Source organism: Ammospiza nelsoni, chromosome 4, assembly GCF_027579445.1.
Source record: "Ammospiza nelsoni isolate bAmmNel1 chromosome 4, bAmmNel1.pri, whole genome shotgun sequence".
In the NCBI taxonomy this organism is placed as follows: domain Eukaryota; kingdom Metazoa; phylum Chordata; class Aves; order Passeriformes; family Passerellidae; genus Ammospiza; species Ammospiza nelsoni.
The window spans coordinates 11,075,427-11,096,347 of NC_080636.1; the positions used below are offsets into that span (position 1 = coordinate 11,075,427).

General features: G+C 37.6%; 1 protein-coding gene across 3 annotated transcripts in view; it reads right to left on the minus strand.

The window, feature by feature from the left end:
* TBC1D19 (TBC1 domain family member 19) overlaps positions 1-20,921 on the minus strand; it is a 46,108-nt gene extending 25,187 nt beyond the window's left edge. The window contains exons 1-8 of one of the 3 annotated variants that reach the window (XM_059470250.1): positions 16,664-16,877; positions 10,759-10,831; positions 9,943-9,988; positions 9,709-9,772; positions 8,143-8,218; positions 2,291-2,365; positions 1,273-1,336; positions 283-329 (exon numbers count right to left, since the gene is read on the minus strand). In XM_059470250.1, coding sequence (XP_059326233.1) covers positions 283-329; positions 1,273-1,336; positions 2,291-2,365; positions 8,143-8,157 — 201 coding nt within the window. In that variant the 5' untranslated portion in view covers positions 8,158-8,218; positions 9,709-9,772; positions 9,943-9,988; positions 10,759-10,831; positions 16,664-16,877. Of the gene's footprint in view, positions 1-282; positions 330-1,272; positions 1,337-2,290; positions 2,366-8,142; positions 8,219-9,708; positions 9,773-9,942; positions 9,989-10,758; positions 10,832-16,663; positions 16,878-20,761 lie in introns of those variants that run through there. The other 2 variants (XM_059470248.1, XM_059470249.1) reach the window with 2 other exon arrangements.

Below are 20,921 nucleotides of genomic sequence, written 5' to 3' on the forward strand. Positions count from 1 at the left end.
AATCACTTGAGAATTGCTCTCCAAGGAAAAAAAGTTGGGCCCAGACTATGCTATAGAGAAGTTTATCACAGGTTCAATTTAAAACTGCAGTTAAAAAGTAAAAAAGGGACAACAGCGTTTTGTTTTGTAAACCAAACATGGATTCATAAAAACCATGCCAAATTTCACTTGCTACACACAACAACTAGTATGGAATACACTTAGCAATTATTTTCCCCACTTCATATAAAAGACTATAATGGATACAAGCCAATGGCTGAGTACTGTTTTTTAGAGGCTTACCTCAAGAAAATCTTTAGGTGCATAAACAGGCCGGAAAAGACTTAGATCTGAAGTAAGATTTCAATGACACTATGTTAAAACCCAAAGATCAAAAACACATGTGCCATATTTATAACACAATCTAGCAATTTAAACAACAGATTAGAGCAAAGATCAAAATAACATCTTCACAAATATGTGGCAACAACTACCACATATTCTGTCATGATTATGCTACTGATAATTGCCTTATTTTTTTAAACCTCAGCTAAATGAAGAGGAGGGGGTTCTTCAAGGTCTCTTCCAGACCAAACCATTCTATGATTCTGTGAAGAGTAGTCACAGGAAGCTTTTACTTAATCCTCCTAAGTGTTTACACTGAATCACTCTTAGACTTAGGAAAGATATGATTTTCAAAAGCAAGGTGGTTTTTTTACAGCTTAGATTATTGAATTCCACACACTGCTGTCAAATGAAAACTGGGGAGCAGTACTAAAAAATCCATGCAAAGTGTTTGCCATCAGAGAGGTGATAGTGTGATACAAACCAGCACCTCTGCAAAATCCTTTTCAAGGAACATGGCTATGAACTAGCATAAGAGTTAGCCTTATTTTCCCCAAGTATAATATCACTGATTATTCTGTGAAAGAGTTATTTTTATCTTTTGTCAAGAAAACATCTGAGCTTAATTATCCACATCTCTGAATATTTTCTGTTAGCCTGAGTTTATAATAAGAGGAGCTGTCTCCTAGTTGAGTAAATCTCTAAAGCACTGGAATATGGAATAAGACACAATTGCCTCTCAGTAATGATTCAATGTTAGTACAGTAACTTGAAACAAAATAATAAGGAAATAAGTATTTATTTAGGCATAATGGCACATTACCAATGAAAGAAAGATCAAAATCAATTTGCCTTGAAGAGATTAGATTAACCTTTGACTGGTAAGTAAGATGCATCCTTCCTTTCTATGCACAAAAATTTAATGCATGTAAATTTAGTTGACCTTACCTGGCTCATCAGTTCCCATTTCATTCCATTTATTAAGCAATTCTTTTTGTTCATTCGCAGGCCTCTGAAATAAACAAAAAGTGTATCTTCTTTTTTTTAACAGAATGAATAAAAACATGCTTATTTCAAATACGTATTAATTTCAACTATACATTAATGCAGTGTTTTACAAAATAGCAATACAAACTTATTTGCTAACAAATGATAACTAGCCTGAAGGTACATTACACTGGGAAAGGCTAAGTTCAGTTCCTGGAAGGAAAGAAGCCTATTAAATAGTTTCGGGTATTTAGAAATGAATTTAGGATATTTAGGACTCAGTTTTTGTGTTACTGAAGATTTACTGCCCATTCCATAGAGCTGTTGGACTCAATAAAACTCCTGTCCCTGGCAGCCATGAAAACCAAATACAGCAGCATCCTTTAGCTCATGATGAACCACAGAGGTTCTGCCACCTATCACAGAGGTCAAGCAGGGGAATGAACAAAACATGCAAAAGTTACTCCCTAGTTCCATGACCTTTAAAATTAAAGCCTCTATATTAATTAAAAAGAAATAAAATTTAAAAAAAACAGATCAGAATGAATGACAAACAAATCAGCAAGGTACCAGTATGTCTCTCTCCTCATGTACCAGTTCAGCTACAGCCTTGTGCACACAAAGCACACTGGTGTCACACACAGGCTGCACAAGTTATACAGTTGAGTCTGCACACAAAATACTCTGTTATGAGACACAAACACATTAATGAGCTTTCCCACATGCTGCTCCCTCAAGAGGATAACCACTGCAACAGCAAAGAGGAAAATCTACCTAGAGCATTCATCTTCTCCCAAGCTGAGATGACACATTCATTGCCACCATCTCTGAAAATTATTCGGCATTACATTATTTAGATACTGAACCTGCACCTCTTGATAACCATGTCTAAAATGAAAATTACATTACAAGTGTGCAAGATGAGGCTTAATTTCAGAGAAGATGTCAGTTTGAAAATAGAAAATTAACAATACATTACCTTCTGTGCTAGTGGGATATTGAGTTCTGTGCACATGCTATTCAGACTTTTCAGAATTCGCTTCTCCCAGCTTCCCTAAAATAAACACAAAAGATAAATTATAAGGAATTTATTTTTCTTGAAAATTGAGTTTACTATGCAATAACAAGCAGTTTTTCTGAAGTTAGATATTTATAAAAGGATAGCAAGAGTCACTGACTGACATCTGCAAACATGAAGGGAATATTTATATGCTTCTTTACATGGAAACAATAGATCAAACAGATCTCATTCTTTACAACACAAAAAAGAACCAGAAAATTTAGTTGTTCATATTTCATATCTTTGAAAAATCATGTATTTCACAATTACTGCTTTTTATATATGTTTAATGATCAAGGTTCTTTATAGATCAACATTTAACAAATTTTTCAAACAATTATAAGAGGTCAATCAACTGTGCATAGCAAATACCTTCTCCACTTTGGGGCCTGAAGAGACTGGAAGTCTTTCTCCACAAAAAGTATCTTAGATGTTGTCAGAAATTAAGGGAAGTTAGAAACCTGGGATTCTGTAATGCTTAAAAAATAGTTCCTCTAACACAGTGCTTAGGAAATAGTTGTCTAATCAGAGAAAACAGAGGTAGACAATACCTCAGTGGCCAGTGGACAGCTTAAAAAGCAACCAGATTCTTCTGACAATTGCATTAGGCTTCAGTAGTGCCTACTCCATGGCTAACTCCTCTGAAGCTAATGCCAATTAGTAATGACTTCCTTGTCAATGGACTTGGTACTGTGCTTCCGTGATTACAGCACCACTGGTGCGTTTTATACTTTAGTTTTCTGTGGACAGCAAGCCAGACCTCAATCACATGAATGCAAAGACTCCTCTTAATTTCATTTAGTTCTATTTATTGCTTGTAATTTGCTCTAGACACAAATTCTACAACATTTAGTTACTGTTTAACCATGCTCCTCAAAGTTCTGTCCAAAAGAGGCTGCAGTTTATTAGACAGGGGGCAAATGAAGGGCACCTAAAAAAATAAATCAAAATCTTGTCTATAATTGTTTCATTTCAGTTTTCACTTATAAGATCATTTACAAGACCCTCTCATACCTTTTTCCATCAAAACTTACTCTTTTTCACCAAAACTTTTTCCTCACAATCAAGTCATCCCTTCACTTTCTTTTGTATAAACAAAACAGATCTGAGTTTTGAATGTAAGGTATGTTTTCCAAATTGCATACTGTTTATCATACTCTGTAAAATATTTTTCTTTAACTGCATTATCATATTTAAATTCCTTTCAAATGCTGCAGTTACACAACACCATGTCACAAACTGATTCATCTCTCACAAAGTGGTAGTATCAAGCCTTTACTATTTTGCTAAGAACTGAGGTTTTGTTTCTAGAGAAATAAGAAGTGAGAGAACATGAAGATTACTAGGCCATATAGGATAAGAAAGTGGAAATGGAGAAAACACAGGTAGTAGCAGCAAAAACTAAGTTAAAGGTACAGTCTTTTTTGGTAAAACTATGGTCTAGATCAGATGGCCCAGCCTCCTGTCCAGCCAAATCCTAAGTGTTCAATGTTGTCTCCCTAAGGAGATTATTCCAATGGCTAATTGTTCCTATGCAAAAAATTTTCTTCTTCTGTCCAATCAGAATCCCCCCAAAAGTAACTTGTACCCATTACTTCTCATCTTTTCCATGTGACTCTTGTAAAAAAGTCTCCATTTTCTCTGTAGCCACCCTTTAAACACTGGAACAAGGTCTCCCCTAAGCCTCCAGTTCTCAAGGCTGAACAAACCCAGCTCTCTCAGCCTTTCCTCACATTTCAGGCTGCCCAGTTCTTTGAACATCTCTGTGGCCCTTCTCTGGACCCTCTCCAGTCTGTCCACATCCTTTACTGTGCAGTGGGGACCAAACCTGAACACAGCACTCCAGATGTGACCTGACCAGTGTTAAGTAGAGTGGGACAATGAGTTCTTTATTTCTGCTAGTGATGCCCACATTGATGCAGCTCAGCATCCTGCTGCCTTTCCTTGATGCAGCACCACACTGTCCACTCATATGCAGCTTGCTGTCCACCAGGTCCTCCAGGTTCATTTCCTTCAGACTGCTCCCCAGACAGGTAGATCCAAGCTTGTGCTGCACTCCTGGATGTTTTCCCACGTGCCAGACTTTACGTTTGTGTTTTTACATTGTAAGTTTCTTGTTAGCCCACTCTTCCAGCATATCCAAGTTTTTCTGCACAGTGACTCTCCCTTCTAACATGGCCACTTCTCCACTTGGTTTGGTACCACTGGCACCATCACTTCATGATACCATCAAAATTAAGGGAGGATAGGTGGAAGGGGCATAGGGAGGGGAATAGCAGAGATATGCTTAAAGATATGACAGCTACAAAAGAAGAAGAGACAGATGGAAGCTTTGCAAGACCAAGAACTATCTAATTCCAAAGAGCAATGGAGGTCAACACATTTGGTGTGACTTACAACGGCCATACCAGACATTAATCCTCTCACTGCACTGGGGATGCCACATGTTTGTAATAAACCACTTATACTCAGTCATAAACTGTGATGTAATTCATCTTTCAAGACCCAGTAAGGATATTAAAATAAATGCAAAAAAGACAAAACCAATGTGAGGGTTATGCAGCCTTTCCAAGCAAGATACCATGCCCTCTCTCCAGAACAGCAGGTACCTGAAGTGAGCAGAAACAGAATGCACTGTTCCTGACTGAAATAAAAGGCAGAGGGAGAGGTCATAAAGTCCTTTTATTGATGGGAACAATACATTTAACAAGATGATTTCTCTAGTCTTACAAAGAAATTCAACACTAAGAAAACACACTATTAGGATTGCTATGGTTACAATTATTCAGTAAAATAGCTGAAACTGAGGAAGGTAGCACTGCAATTTGGAGACAATTTCATAGCATCACATGGTTTCCAACACCTAAAGACCACACCTGAAGGGAGAGAGGATTATTAACAAGGGCATGCAGCAATAGGACAAGGGGGAATGGATTTAAACTGAAAGGGTAGGTTTACATGAGATAGGAGGAAGAAATTCTTTATTGTGAGGGTGGTGAGACATTGAACAGGTTGCCCAGAGATATTGTGGATACCCCATGCCTGAAAGTGTTCAAGGACAGGTTGGATGGGGCTCTGAGCAACCTCATCTAGTGGGAGGTATCCTTGCAAGGGAAGGCTGAAACCAGATCTTTAAGGTCTCTTCCAACCCCAACTATTCTATCATCCTATGACTTACAGCATTACTACTCATTGCCATTAATGTTCTATCCTTCTCTAGAAACCTGGTTTTCTTTTGAGGCAGGAAAAGAAAGCAAGATAAAAACTTCAGTAACAATGTAAAAACTTCAGTGTGCTATGAGAAAACAGAACCAATGTGAGGAGAAAAATGGTTAATCATGAACATTTTAATACCTCTCTAAAAACATATTAATATTGCTTTAATCACTGACTCAAAGTCATTCTAGTAACTACCAGAGATGGTTTGCTGGGAGTACTACCCTTATTTCCAGAATTCTGAAGTAGAGCAAAATTTGTTAAGATAGAAAAAGATAAAGAAATTATCAACAAACGTATAACAAAGGAAACAGCATCTCAAATGGTGACTGTATCTAATAAAAACAGAATATGACAAATATGGACATTTTTATATGGGGACAAATTTTGATGGTAGCACCAAAGTATTTTTTTCCAACTGCTGTGATGCTAAATGAAAAAAAAGTAAAAATAAAAAAAAAAATCTACCTACAAATAAAAAACCCGAAGTCTTTACTGTCAAAACATTAACTAGATTTTCAACACCTATGAAAGTAAATTGTTTTCACTTTTATCTCTCTCCCAAAAGGTATTAGCAACCTGTACACTTGTATTTTAGCTATTTCCAAATATTTTAAACAAACTAAATCATTGAAACACTGGCTTTGTAAGCTTTTCACATTGTTTATTCAATCAAAAACAGTAACAAAACCAAACCTAGTTGTGATTCAATTGCTCTGATGATGCTTGTTTTCTTACAGGCCCATTATCTACAGTGATAAATGTGTGTCATCTTGAAAATCAAACAATTGCACGTTTTAGAAAATATCATGTTAGTTCTCTAACTGTGCATTTATTTTTTTTTCACAACTACCCTAATTTACCAGTATTTCTCTATGGAAAGGGTTCACAAGTCTTTATCAAAGAGCTGTATTTCAATAAAGGGTTTGAAAGGGCATCATACAGGTTTGGCTGGGATAGAGTTAACTTTCTTCACAGTAGTTGGTCTGGTGCTTTCTTTTGGATTTGTGACCAAAAGGGTGTTGATAAAACACAAATGCTTTAGCTATTGCTGAGAAGTTCAAGGTCTTCTCTAATGCTTCCCCAATGGCACGGAGGCTGGGAGTGCACAAGAATTTGGGAGGAGACAGAGCTAGGACAGCTGACCCCCAGTGAGCAATGGGATATTCCAGACCATACAACATCATGTTCCAAATAAAGAAGCTGGGACTTTTTTAAAGTTCTCAGAAGTTGCCTGATGATGAAAAGTAATGAATGCACTCCTATTTTGCTTTGTTGACATGTGTAGCTTTTGCTTTGCCAATTAAACTGTCTTTGTAACCCCCATTTCTCACTTTTGCCCTTTTGATTCTCTCATGCTTCTCTGGGGAAAAGTGAGTGAGTGGCTGAGCTGCCTACCAGGGTTAACCCACCTGGAGGACATGGATGACTAATACTCTTTGAAATAGGGAATCAAATTTTGAAACCAGCAGAGACAGGACTTCTCCTGCTCAGTTTTAAACTACTGGAATAACAGGCCTTTCTACATACAGCTAAAAACACTGCAAGTATTACATACATTTTTGTAAAGTAATAACCCATGAAACTGCTTCAGACAAACATGCACATAGATATATCTCTCTGGTTTTTGCATTAATAAACTAGTAAGAGTGATTTTTTCAGGCTGCAAATTGTGGCATTACATTTCACACCACACAAGAAAAATTGATTAAAGCAATCCTTAGCCCCAAATCCTAAAGACTGAAACCCAGGACAGAGAGATAAGACTTAGGGGAATAAACAACAATATGCTTGTCAAGGTAACACAATTTGTTGAATATTTTGTAAAAGAATACTGCAATGTATTTCTAGGCACAGCAGAGTTAAACACACCTTTATCCCTACCTCAGATGTTTTTGTTAGACCATATTCTTGAAACTTGGTTGGTTTTTTTTACATTTTTATGTGGATTTTTTTTTGTTTATTTCAAATGGCATATAGTGGCAAAAAGATAAACAAGCTAGAGTATTTTTTGCTGACACCAAAAATCCTTGTTTAATCTTTACAGTCCAGTCTTTCTTATTCTCCTTCAATATACCTTAAGCTCCTTAGCTCTATATTTTTCATCTTCCTTTCACATTTTTAAGTACTAAATATACCTCTTCTTTCTGAAGATCTCACTATCTCTGCAGCCTGTTATCTTTCATCATGAAACTGCCCGTGTCCCTTCAAAAAAATGTTTTTGTAACCCTAAGGAAATGACCTATAGCTACCCCTTTTTTCCTTCTCAATGAAACCAAATTCTCTTCTTTGACATATTCACATCAACTCTATTCTACATTTTTCACCTACCTGCCACTATATCCTACTTCCTTTGTGGCTGGAGAATTACTTGAGCATTTTCTGTATTTATGTAAAATGTCACATACACAATATTACTATTCACTTTGATGCAATTACAAATCTCTGTTTTTCCTAAGGTATAAAACCTAGAAACACAGTAACATTCTACAGAGTAAATCTCAAATAGTCTAATTAAAGCTCTGATATGAATGGTAAAATTGATAACCACCAACCTGTGCTTTCCTCATATAGGCTAAAGGTTCTTTAATATGTTCAGGCGGTGCTGCAGGATGACAGGGCCAAGGAAACCTTAAGAAGAAAATATGGCAAACTTTAAATATTCTGATGTTTTATTTTGCTTAATTAATCCCATATTTGTAAACTTAAATATAACTTCTATATATAGAGAGCACTAGCAAAAACACAAGTGTGTGTTGATCAAAACTGAGTATTTTTTTAAGTATTTTTTCCTCATCCATTCTATGGATACAAATAAGATAACAATATGCAAGAATTAGTAACATTTCAGCATGAGTTCTTCTTGTATTAAAAACAATGCTCCCTTATAATTTCACATACTTATAAAATAAAGTAAAATAATGACATTAACAAATGAGGTATTTTAAAAGTGAATTCTCTTCACATAGTGTCATCTTTATGATTGCCTGTAACTGTCCCTCTCCAAGTCATCACAATTTTTAAGAGACAATATTTTTTTGAGGTTCTCCTTTTAAAAATCAGTAGTGAACATGTACATGTCCAAAGTAATTAGAAGTTTAAGTGAGGTATTGACTTAGGCAAAGCTGAATATCCACTCATAAAAATTAAAAACTAAACCAAACCACCAATTTATCTTTCAGTAGTGTAGGTTATTTCCAATGAGTTTTTGCCAAACATTACATTCAGCTTAATTTTAAGTGTCTCAAAAGTCTTTCAGGAAACAAAATTTTCACATAGCTTCCCTAACTATTGTTAGCCTGAATTTTCATTTGTTTGAATGATTCAATCAGTTCCTATCATATGTTTTTGGGAAACCCTCCCCAAATTTCTTCCCATTTTTATCAGGTAAGATCATTCCTGTACTGGCTGCAAATTTGTTATGGACTATTCTGCTCCAATGTGTAAAACAGAATTAATATCAACAGATTTCAGAAATGCTGTTTCTTGGCTTTTCCACAATACTCATGAAACCATGGTGTTCACAGTTAATTTCAATTTTCAAGGGCAAATTCCATTATCTTGCTGCTTATTTCCGTGCATTAGCCCTAGAGACAGGTAAATATTTTTTCCCTGGAAAGATACAATGAAGATGAATCCTTGCTAACAGACAGAACCATTTTGCAGAATTAAGTCCCTCATACTACTAAATATACATTGTGCTAAACTGGTAACTCTAACAAGCTTATTAGCACAAATAGATTTGCATACACAATTCTTATTTTATAGTTGCATTCATGGCTGTATCTGTTATGAAATTCACCTTTCCACAGTGCCAGAATATAAAGAAAAATTATGTTTCCCAGAAGTCTAACCCAAAGTTTGCTGAACAATAATAAAAAGGAAACTTGGCTGATTTGACTGCGTTTATAACCATATCCCAAGCATGATGAGCACTGACCAGAGAAACCTAGAGATCCAGTATCTTTAAGATTTTAAAAAATAATTAATACAAAAATACATGCAATGCTGTGACCAATACCTCAATTAAAACTCATTTGCAGCAACTACCTCATTTACATAGTTATATTATGACCCTTGGTACCTTTGGAAGTAAAGCCAAAAGGAAAATACTAAAGTACCTACAAAATGTGGTGATATTTATTTCATTTATTCTTTAAAATGCACTTGAGTCCCATATTTTTACTAGGATGAAAAAGAAATAATGGCACTTTAAAAACTGAAGCTAAGCAGGTACCATTGCTATGACAGATATTGCAGATTACAGTAACATACCATACACCTCTATAAACAAATGGATCAAAAGTAAATCATGTGAGCAGAACTCATTAAGTGAAAATACTTAATAAACTCACACATTGAGTTCACTATAAACAGCATTCTGAAGCTTTTTTTCCCAACCTGTTAAAATAAAAAAACAACCAGAAGACAACTTTAGGAATTAATACTAATGGAACATCAATCAGAGGTTGCCTTGCAGTCACTGGAGTTTTATGTCTGGTCTCAGTTCATGTCTACCTACCAGATAGACAAGGGGAGACAAAGAAACCTTAATCTAATTAAGATAGGAAATCTCCAAGTTTAAATCTCTATACAAACAGAATATCCTTTATTTCCACCTGCTGTTCAAATGATTACAATATAGTTTTGGTTTAAAAACTTGGATTCTATTTCTTAAAGCCATCATTTTATAAAACCAACAATTAATATTAATAGAGACAGTGTTCCCGATGATTAGAAATCTGACATCATTTATCATAAAATCCTCACATTATAGTAACATAGCCTACAACTTTCAATGCAAATTGGAAATTCAACTAGAGGTAAAATTTTCATTTCAAGAGTATCCCCATGGAATTTAATTTACATTTTCAGAAGTGACTGAACTCTCTATTCACCCAGAACTTTCAAAAAAATCACGAGTATCTTATAAAATGATAAAAGCACTTTGCATAGTATGTTTTTCAAAATGCAGATGGAATCCAACAACACTTTCCCTTTTAAATTTTCTTTATCTGATTCAATAATCTGGAATCCCTGAATGTCTGCTTCTGGCTACTGTCAGTGACAAGACACCAAGCTCCACAAAGCACTGTCTTCATCACTTATATCACATATATTCTTACATACATCTATCCTATTCACAAATATATAAATGAAATATCACAAACCTGATGTCTTCAGAAAATCCTTAATATCCTCTTTTAGAGATTCCAGCTTAATTTCTGGTTTGTGTAGGCTAACCTAATATGAAAAATAAATAAATAAGCATCAAGAACTAAAGAGAAATTACATTATTCAAGTTATAAAGTAAGTAATGAACATGCTTAAAGTTACACCCAAAGCAAACTCCTTCCTTGAGCAACAGCAGTCAAAAACATCAGTTAACTTTTTTCTCATTCAATGTCTTCATCTTTGTCATCAATGCTAAAAGGTGTTATGTGGGGAAGAAGAGAGAAAAAAGGACTAGAATATGCAATGAACACATATGAACATACATGTTTAATAATCTGAGCAAACACCCCACATACTCAGCACAAATGCTAGACTGTACACATTAAGGAATTGGTCATAAGGCACACATGGAATAAACTAGAAGCCAATCCCTGTATTTCACTTGAAAGAATTAAAACTGAAAACATTCCATCATTTTTCACTTAGCCTTCCACAGTTCACCTCTTTCAGGTAAGAAATGCCATTTTCAACCCAAAAAACTGACTGTGCACCAAACACTCCCCACTGCAGCTGTGACTAGTGGTATATACGGCCTCTTGCAATGAAATGCACTCAACACACTAACCAGCCCTAACCAGCCCTAACCAGCCCTAACCAGCACTAACCAGCACTAACCAGCTTTACAATCATACCATGACACAACCACACACATCTGCACATCTTTCAGCAATAGCAGGACCAGCTGCTAGAGCATCTCCTTCTGCAGCTAGACCAAGAGGAGAAAACCAACACATCACAAAGGTCCCAAAGGACAACAAGCAGAAACTCTGGAGTTTCCTGTGAAGGGCCTTCTAAGACATATTTTCCTATGCATGGTACATGGCAATATCTGATTAACATCAGATATTAAAGCTAAAGTTATAGAGAAAAAAAACAATGCTGCATGCTAACTTGAAAATAACACCAGAAGATCTGTGTGTCCACAGCCATGAGAGCTCCAGGCATATGTTAGAAGCATATGGCCATGTCATCTACATAGAAATGTGAGACACCTCTCACCAAAAACTACTCAACAATGTGCTGTAGGCATATCAACTGCTAATTCTATTGCAGCAAGCTTTCCTGCTGCAATAGAATTTTCATTTTTATTTAATTAAAAATAATCTTTCACCAACTTGTGCAGTCTTCCAGCCCTAACAGCACTGCTGACAGCATGGCATGCTTTAAGTCCACAGCACACAACTAAAACTCCAAAATCTTGTACTTTGCCTTACAGTTTATACATGGAAAAAGGTGTTTCTGCACTGGAAAAGCTCATCTAGGTGAATTCACAATGCAGAATTTTAAGAAAACTTTCCATTTTCCCCACATGAAAAGAGGAATGGACAATAATGGAGAGAATAATAGCATCTGCATTTCAAGATCCCTTGTCATTACAGGTAAGGGAGGCATTTATACTTAGTTTATTAAGTGCAATAGCAAAGAGACTATTTCTCAGCATGCTTCTGAGAAAGAAAGGTCATCATAAGCACAGACTAGAAGGTGTGGAGAGTTGCATAACTCATGTCAAATGACAAACAAATATTCCATCCATCACAACGGTAAAAGCTGGCAAAGGATGGTTCCTAATATCTGGGAAACAAAGATTTTTATGTGTGTTCTTGGGCAGCTCACAAAATACCCTTTTAAACAAAAATCCCAAGGAAGATTTTATGAAGAATTCCTTTTGAAGCTACTTTGATGGGATGTCCTTTGTCCTTTTTGTACATTTGCCAGGCTGAGGGTTTTCTCTGCCGCAAGGCAGAGGTTTTGTGTGTTTACTGTAGAAACTTTAAATAAAGTAACACACATCCAGCAGGGCAGATTTTGCCATACTGTTCCTCAGAAGTTTTTGTGCACCCTTTTGTGAATGTTCAGCTTTGTCTTTGAGTTAAATATGGCTGATTCTAATCTCAAGGTCCACGGAGTGTCAGGTCTGGCATACTTTTTAGATATGAAAAAAAAATCCCCTTCACAAATAGAACTTATTACAGATGATAAATCACACAAAGAAAAGAAAGCTCCTGTACAATCTGCTATAAAATGGATTAATTATCTTGACACTGGAAACAGTACAAGAAATTATGTAAGTGCAATCCAAACAGTGTTTTAATTCTCTGCTGTTCACACACCTGTGAGCTCTTGGCTTACTAAGGAGTATCTGATACTCCTATTGACAACAACAGGGGTTTTTGTGGAGATTCCTGGAAATTCTGGAAATTGATACAGCATATCACATTAGAAGGCATTAAGGAGTTCAGTCCACACACTACTTCCCATTTTCCCTGTCAGGCCAAAAGAACAAGAGAGGTCTTTCTTGTAAACTGCTGTTGCCAAGAGAACCTGTCCCCCAGCTGCAGAACACCAAATCCAGAGACTCCTGTATGCAGCAGAAAGGCAGTCAAAAAGGAAACAGGGCAGCACGCTGGGGAAAAATCCTCCCCAAGGATCACATCATTACATCAGCCTGCACTGGTTAACTTCACCTCTTCATGCCCATGTATTCAGCCAGATATTATTTCATTATTCCTAGCCCTGATGCAGCCAATATTTTTAGGCTAATCTTTAACTTATCAAAATATCTATTTTTAGATGTTTCACACCCTTCCTGTGTCCTTTTTCTTCTCTTCACTGAAAAAAGCTGTACTGAGACAAATTTTCACATAAAAAATGTGAACACTTCCCACCCCCCCAAAATTTGGGGGCACTTTTGTCTCCACTTTTACCAATTCAGTGCTTAGTTGCAAAAGCCTCCTCCCATTTACACTTTCCCTCTTGTTTACTTGTGTACTACAATCAACACATTCCTAAGTGATAAGCAGAACAAGAAAGCCACAGAAACTGTTAGGTTTGCTGATCAGTTTTCAAATCAGAAATTAGATACTTGAGAATGTGGCAAACAGTTCAGCTGGCAGCTGCAGCCAGCTCTAACACAGACCATATTCCAGCTCTGTATAACACAACAAGGGAAAATACTCATTTTGTAAATGAAAGGAACTCTCTTCAGAACTGTTTTGCTGCAACTTAACAGTATGGTACCTCTTTAGAATTCATAAGGGTGTTTATAGGAAGTAAATTGAGGAATCAAGGGGACTTAGCAGAGCTGATATTCCAAAATTACTAGTCCAGGTGTCCATATAATCTTGTTTTTCCTTTGGATTAACTGATCTAACTTATTTCTTTGTTGTACCATGTTGGAAAACACATTTAGGTATTTATATTTTGGTAGGGTTGGTTTGTTTCAAACTGCTTGGTACAGTTTAACACACTGACTAAGTCTCATTTGCATTTTTTTCCTGTGATTTTATTCCCTGTAGAATAAAAAAAAATGTTGACAAAATTTAATTTATATAAAAAAACATTACTACAACTTTACATAGCTAAAAATGCCTGCCTAAGATTTACTGGGAGAAAAGCCCACATTGATGAGATTTGTACTCATGAACTGAATTAATTCCCTGCATGATCAATAAACAGCAAACACCCAGACAGAACTACCAATTTCAACGCACACATCTTGATGAAAGGATGTCTTACTTCTATGAGAAAAATACTATCTGTTGCTATAAGGAGACCATAACATGCAGGGTAATAGAGAGTGAGCAATATAGGGGAACAATCCATGAAAGCAAAGGGTGACAGTTAAAACAGGGAAAAAGCCAAATATTCAGAGGCTGAGTCAGGGCAATATAGAATCAGAGTCCTTAAAGTCAAACATTTCAGCAAGAAATAACAAATCATTTTTAATAAATGTTAATGCCTATCAGCTTTTCCCTGTAAAACTAGCATTGTGCATAATCTTATGGGTAGGGCACTGAGGTCCAGGTGTGGGATGTCTATGGTCCTCTCCAGTCTTGGTCAGCTTCCTGTGGATCAAGGCACATCTGTCCCTTCCACATTCCTTCATAAAACAAGCTGTCATTACAGCATTGGCACCCCCAATTCTTCAGCTGTACACACCCAGACTTGGGGGACTTCTAAAATTTTGCCAAATTTGCCAGTGCCTAAGGTACCACTAACAATCTTGTGTGTGCATCTTTGATTTTGGCAAGGTATCCTGCTGGGGTCTGGGCAGTCACCATGGGAAGCGATACCCTACATGTACTCTCTCTGTACCTGGATGCCAAGATGGAAAAAGATCCAGACACTCAACACTGCTGTGGCTGAAAGGAAGCAAAAGGATAGCACAACAGTAAAATAATAAAATTGGTGGAAATAGGAAATTGATTCACAGAGGAACTGAACACAGAGCTCAACCTATTTACAAATTAGCATCTAAATTTGAAAGTGGCATTCAGTGATCATGACTGGAGCAGCACTGATCATGCAAGAGATGATCCATCAATGACAGCACTCAAAGAACTACAGGAAAATAACTAGAGGGCCAGCAACAGACTACTAAGAGGAGGCTTGACAGAACAAAGTGTTCCAGCATAACTCCTGTGTTATACTATTTCTTTTCTCAACAAGAATAAACACTGCAGAGAAGTGATCCAACTACACTGAAATGTGGAATCGCATCAGGTGAACACATATTTTTATCCTGTTGCAAACAGTTCTGCAAATGACTTTACACAATCCTAATATTTTTACAGGCTATCAACCATAATTTCTCTTCAAAGCCTTTTTTGTTTAGATAAACCTGTACCCTCTCAAAGCATTTATTACTGTTCAGTATGTTTCTGCACAAGTGCACAATGTTTTTCGGTTTTATTGCTATTATTTCCCAAATTACAATAAAACAGAATCCCCAAATATAACCCATCTTTAGAAGAAGTAAATTCAATGAAAGCTAATAAATATCCACCATTCCTTGTGAACTCCATTCTACCATAACTGGACTTCATAAGGACCAAGCTGACTTGGTAAAATCCACTTCAAGCACAACCACCACAATTTCAACATAAACACTCACTAAAAACTTAAACCCCTGCAACTTTAAGAGAAAGATTAGTTTTGGTTATACATTTCTGAAACAGAAAGAAGAATCATTCTGAGACTAACTAAACAAATTTTAGTAAGTGTGAAACCCTGATTACAATGACAATTTTCCAACCCTTCTACATTTCTACATGAACTATAATAAGGGAAAAAATATTGTGAACTTTCTTATACAAGTAAAAATAACCTTGCAGATACAGAGAGCTTCAATCAGCCTCATATGGAAGTAAACAGCTTCAAATGTTATGCTGTGGTACAAGAAATAAGGATATATTTTAATAATGTAATTTTAATGTTTAATAAATTTTCTAGGTTTTGAATATAAAATTAGTGCTGAAAATAAAATTAGTGCTGAAAACACAGGGCAAAAACCAGAATCCACATTACTAAAAAAGTTCTACTCAGCCAGTCAAGCTTGCTTTGCTTCTGAACTCCATCATCTGATCAACACATACTCAACTGCATTCAATTAAAAATTCACTATAATGCAAATATTACTGCTGAGCCACTTAAACCAAAGGCACAAGCTCTATCAGCAAGCATAGTAAATCCTTTGCCAAATACAATGCATGAAAACGAACCATTACTTTTCCATGATGACTCATGAACCTACGTTTGTTTGCTAATTTTTATTAAATAAATGTTACATTGCATAGAAACATTCTCCTTCTGAATTTGATCTTTTATACAAGTTGAGATTGGTATCAATTTACTTTTTTTTTTAACTGGCAAAAAATATCATGAAAACAATATGCTGGGACATTTTGCAAACCATAAATTCTAATAAATGATTCTAAGCTTATTTACCTCCACTTTCTTTAGAAGCAGCGTCAGGCACTACTCCAGCTGCAATGCTCCTAGCACTCCCAAAGGAAGCCCCCTCCTCCTTTGCCCCACCTGAAGTCTTGTTAAGACCCTTACCTCTGTTTGATCAAACTGCCTTTAAAGCCTTCTGGCTCTACCACGCTGCTCCAAGAAGGGTGGCAGAGCCCGCTCCTCTGGAGAGTGTTTCTGACCAGCACATCTCCTCTCCACCTCTTTGTACTTCAGGCACCTCCACCAATGTGTTCTCACTCCCAAACTGAATGGCTACAGTGGGGGGGGATGGGTATCAGGCCTGATTTTTGCATTGACGTTACCCCTTTTAGCCTACTGCAACAGCCCTTATCACGCTCTGTTATCAGTTCCCCTCAGGTTGTCCCACTCCAGCCACACCTACAAGAAACATCTGAGAACATTCATGCAGGAAATACCTACAAGAAACATCTGAGAACATTCATGCAGGAAATGGCAGGAGGGGACTCCTTGCACTGTGAGTCTTTCTTGTTCCATTTAAATCGTAATTTAGAACCTTTATCTTTCATTTAGAACCTTTCATTTTATTGTCACGTCTTGTTTTAGAAAAGTTCTTTAGGAATAAACTACGGAAGCTTTTGTCCGTTGGTTGGGTTTTTTGGGTATTTTTTAAACTTTGTCATTTGCTCTGGTCACTAGAGGTTCTGGGCAACTCTGAGTTGGACTGATCTCGATTAGAGGTTTGCATGGGACAAAAATTAAGACTGATTAATCTCAACTGATTAATAAAGCCTAACTCAAAGGTTTTCAAAGATCATGAAAAATGAAGTTTCTGAATTGGCTGCAAATGAAAATGTGCTAAAAAGGTAGCACCTTTTCATGTCTCTGAACAGTTTCATTTTTATTGTCTGTTCACTGACACAGACCTTCCCTAGAGCAGAATTTTAGCAAGATTTCACAAAATAATTTGTTTTAAAACTGCATTTTGTCCTTGAGATATCCACGTTTTAGTTTTTCTAAACACCTCTAACCTCTACCTTAAAAACATTTACAATTCAGAAAGGGAAGAGAAAAATTAAGACAAAAACAAGCAAATTTGATTATAAGCTTGCACAGTGAAGTTGTGCCCAGAAAATGAGGTCTCTCTGCTACCCCACTAACACCAGCAGCAATTCTACCTGTTGAAAAGTTACTACCCAATATTTTGGCTCTTTGTCACTGTTACTCTTTCCTTTCAAACATACTACAAAGTATGCTCAGAAGAAATTCCAAAGTGATAGGCACATTAGAACTCTGACCCACATTAATCTCTCTTCTTAACTGCAGTAACATATCAATGTATCAAAAATCAACTTACAAAAATCAACCCAACATTTATTTATTTATTCATTCATCACTTACACGACACTACTCTACTTGAGTCCTAGGGATAAAAATGTGATTATCTTGGTATCCCCAGAAGTCAAGCTCTGACAGCAAATCATTTGATGCCCATGCCAAAGTTATTTCAAAGAGATTGTGTATCACAGCCCTTGACACCAGCTCAGGCTCCCAGTGACAGCCAAGCAAAGCACTGGTTTGATCAGTTCATAACCACAGGGCTACTCTCTCCCCACTCACAAATAATGTCAGGATACTGTGTTTTCCCCAAAATTCTATTAACTCATCAATGAAACTGTTCATTCTGTGCTCTCCTTCCTAGAAAATAAGAGACAAATGTACAAAATACAGCTTTTCTAATAACTAAAATACTGTATGTGGGACCACATGTTCTCTCAAAATTTCAGGGATTATTATAATGGACCTTAAGATCCTTTTTGACTGTAGTGTTTTCAGACAGTAAATATTTTTGAGGCACAAACATCCACATCATTTTCTACTAAGAGATGAAGAATATTTGTGAAGTATAGCTGCAGTACAAATATCCAAAACAAAAGTTTCACTTTGATGCACTGATTCCAAAGACTTCCTAAAACACAGTGTGCATCTCCCAAAATAGTTTAAAATCCCCTAAAAAAGGGACCACCCTTCAAAATCACAACTTGTGCAGACCAAGCTTTGTTAACCAGCAGGCAAAGAACTCCATCACATCCTACCAATAACCAGGATTTCAGGAGTGATGCACAGCAACAGCTGAGATTTCCTATTTGACAGTGCAGCTCCAGCAATACCCCATGTAATGTAATGTCAAGCATCAGCTTAATACAGAGTGAAGGAAAATGCAGAAACTTTGAGAATTCTGTGCAGCTGCCCAGGGCAGAACAGGAGAGCAGCCTCTGACTGAGGGGCCCTTGCACGGTGCAGCACTAACATGACTGCCCAAGCTTTATAAACACAGCAAGTCTTCTGCTCATGGAAGAGCATAAATGCATGCAGGGTCAATAAAAAAGGCTCCTCTACCAAGAACACCCAGATTCTTGGCAAACACAGGGTACATTTGGCCCTACTAATTTAAACTACAATCTCCTAGAGATAATTCATTCGGTTGAGAAATCCCATTGTTGATGTATCTATAAACTTTCAGATCACTACACTAAACTACAGCTCTGATTTAACCTGCTGTTACAAACCCTTCACACACAACTCTAAGAATCAGCTTGAATATTTGTGGCTGTGTTTCTTTCCTTTCCCCTTAGCATTTCATATGACTAGAATGATCATGACCTATACAAACACTTTTTCTTTATTCTCCAAGAAACCTGTGCCACAGCACTCTGCAAAGCCATCACAGCAGAGACATCCTCGTGTCCAGCAGGGATTTGGGCACCTCACTGCCCTTCCAGACTCCAAACCCCCCTGGGAGGGCACTGCTCACATTCTCACCTGCACAAAATCCCTCCACCAAACCAAAGCCACCCGCCCAGTTTGGCACCTCCTGAACACCCAGCCAAGGACACCTCCTGAGGACACCAAGCTGCCTCCTGTCTCAAGAAACCCAGCAAAGAATGAAGTGACTGTGAAATGTGGCCCTGCCAGAGACAGGGATGAAGGATCCTGTGCAAGGGAGTGCATTCAGGTTTGCTAGAAACAGGAACAGAGTGGTTAGAGCAGAGACCTCTTTTGAGGACAAAATGTGACTCTGCACTCCTCATGTCAGTTTTTTTAGGATACTCAATTTCCCAACATTTAGCAGAACCCAGCCTCTACAATCCTTCATAATTCCAACCCCCTTCAAGTCATGTACATTGGCTTATTCAAATATTTAGAAAGCCCTGTCAACAGAAGCAAGGCAGACACACATTAATAAAAGCATTTAGAGACCAAATCAGCACATTTAAATACAAAACAAACAAAAGACAGGCAGTGTGACAGTGATGTCACTTGCTACAGGGACATTCAAAGAGGAAAACCATGTTTCATTTAAAAATGCAACAAAACTATTGTACAAATAATGGACATGGTATCCTAAAACAACCCAAAAAACCCAACTCAACCCAAACCAAACCAAACAAAAAAAAAACCACCAACAAACAAAAAACCACAAAAAAAACCCCAACCCCCCCCAACCTGTATAATTTTAAGCAGTGTTTGAAAAAAAAGCCCAAATACAAAAGCACAAGATTTTAAAAAACCCAATCCAAAAAATTTCAATAATGCACAATATGTTACAGCACCATGACAAGGTTATTATGATCATGAAATTGATGCAACTTTAATCTGAAACATCCTAAATTAAATTCAGCTGAAATATGAAAATCTGTCTCCAAGTGCAGATAAGTTATTAAATATAAAAAAAAAAGGGGCGACTGTTATCCCAGCTACTAAAATTTACTTCCATGCGTATTTGTTTTCATTTATTTTCACTTCCTTTCAGCAAATCCTCATTTTCTCAGGGACACTAGGGGAGCGGGGGGGGGGGGGGGGGGGGTGGACTTTAAAGCTCTCCAAATTAAAGATTAAAAAAGCTATTCGCTCCAGGACCTATATTTGAAGCAGCGAGATTTCAGACGGATAGTCTTCATATTCCCTGCGAAATCCTTGTGTCCCAAGGGGAAACACAACAAACACGGCTCTAGAAGCCAAACACGCCGCTCCCCGGCCCCGCCGAGGAGGGAGAGGAGGGGACAAGGAGGAAAACAGGGAGGGGACGAGGGGAGCCGGGGCCCGGAGCCCCTGCCCGTGAGGAGAACACCGGGCCGGGGGCGGCGGCCGGGAACAAAGCGCCGGGAGGGGCGGCGCGGAAGGGAGGCGTGCATGAGGGCACAGCGGCAGGTCAGGGCTCACCCGGGCCTGTCGCTCCAGCTGGGAGTGCAGGCTGGAGCCCTGCAGGCGCTGCACGACCCTGGCGATGGTGAGGGACAGCCCGCGCTCCGGGTCCTGCATGGCGGGCCCTGCGCGGCCGGGCCGCCTTCGCCGCCGCACCGCCGCGTTACCCGGCAACGGC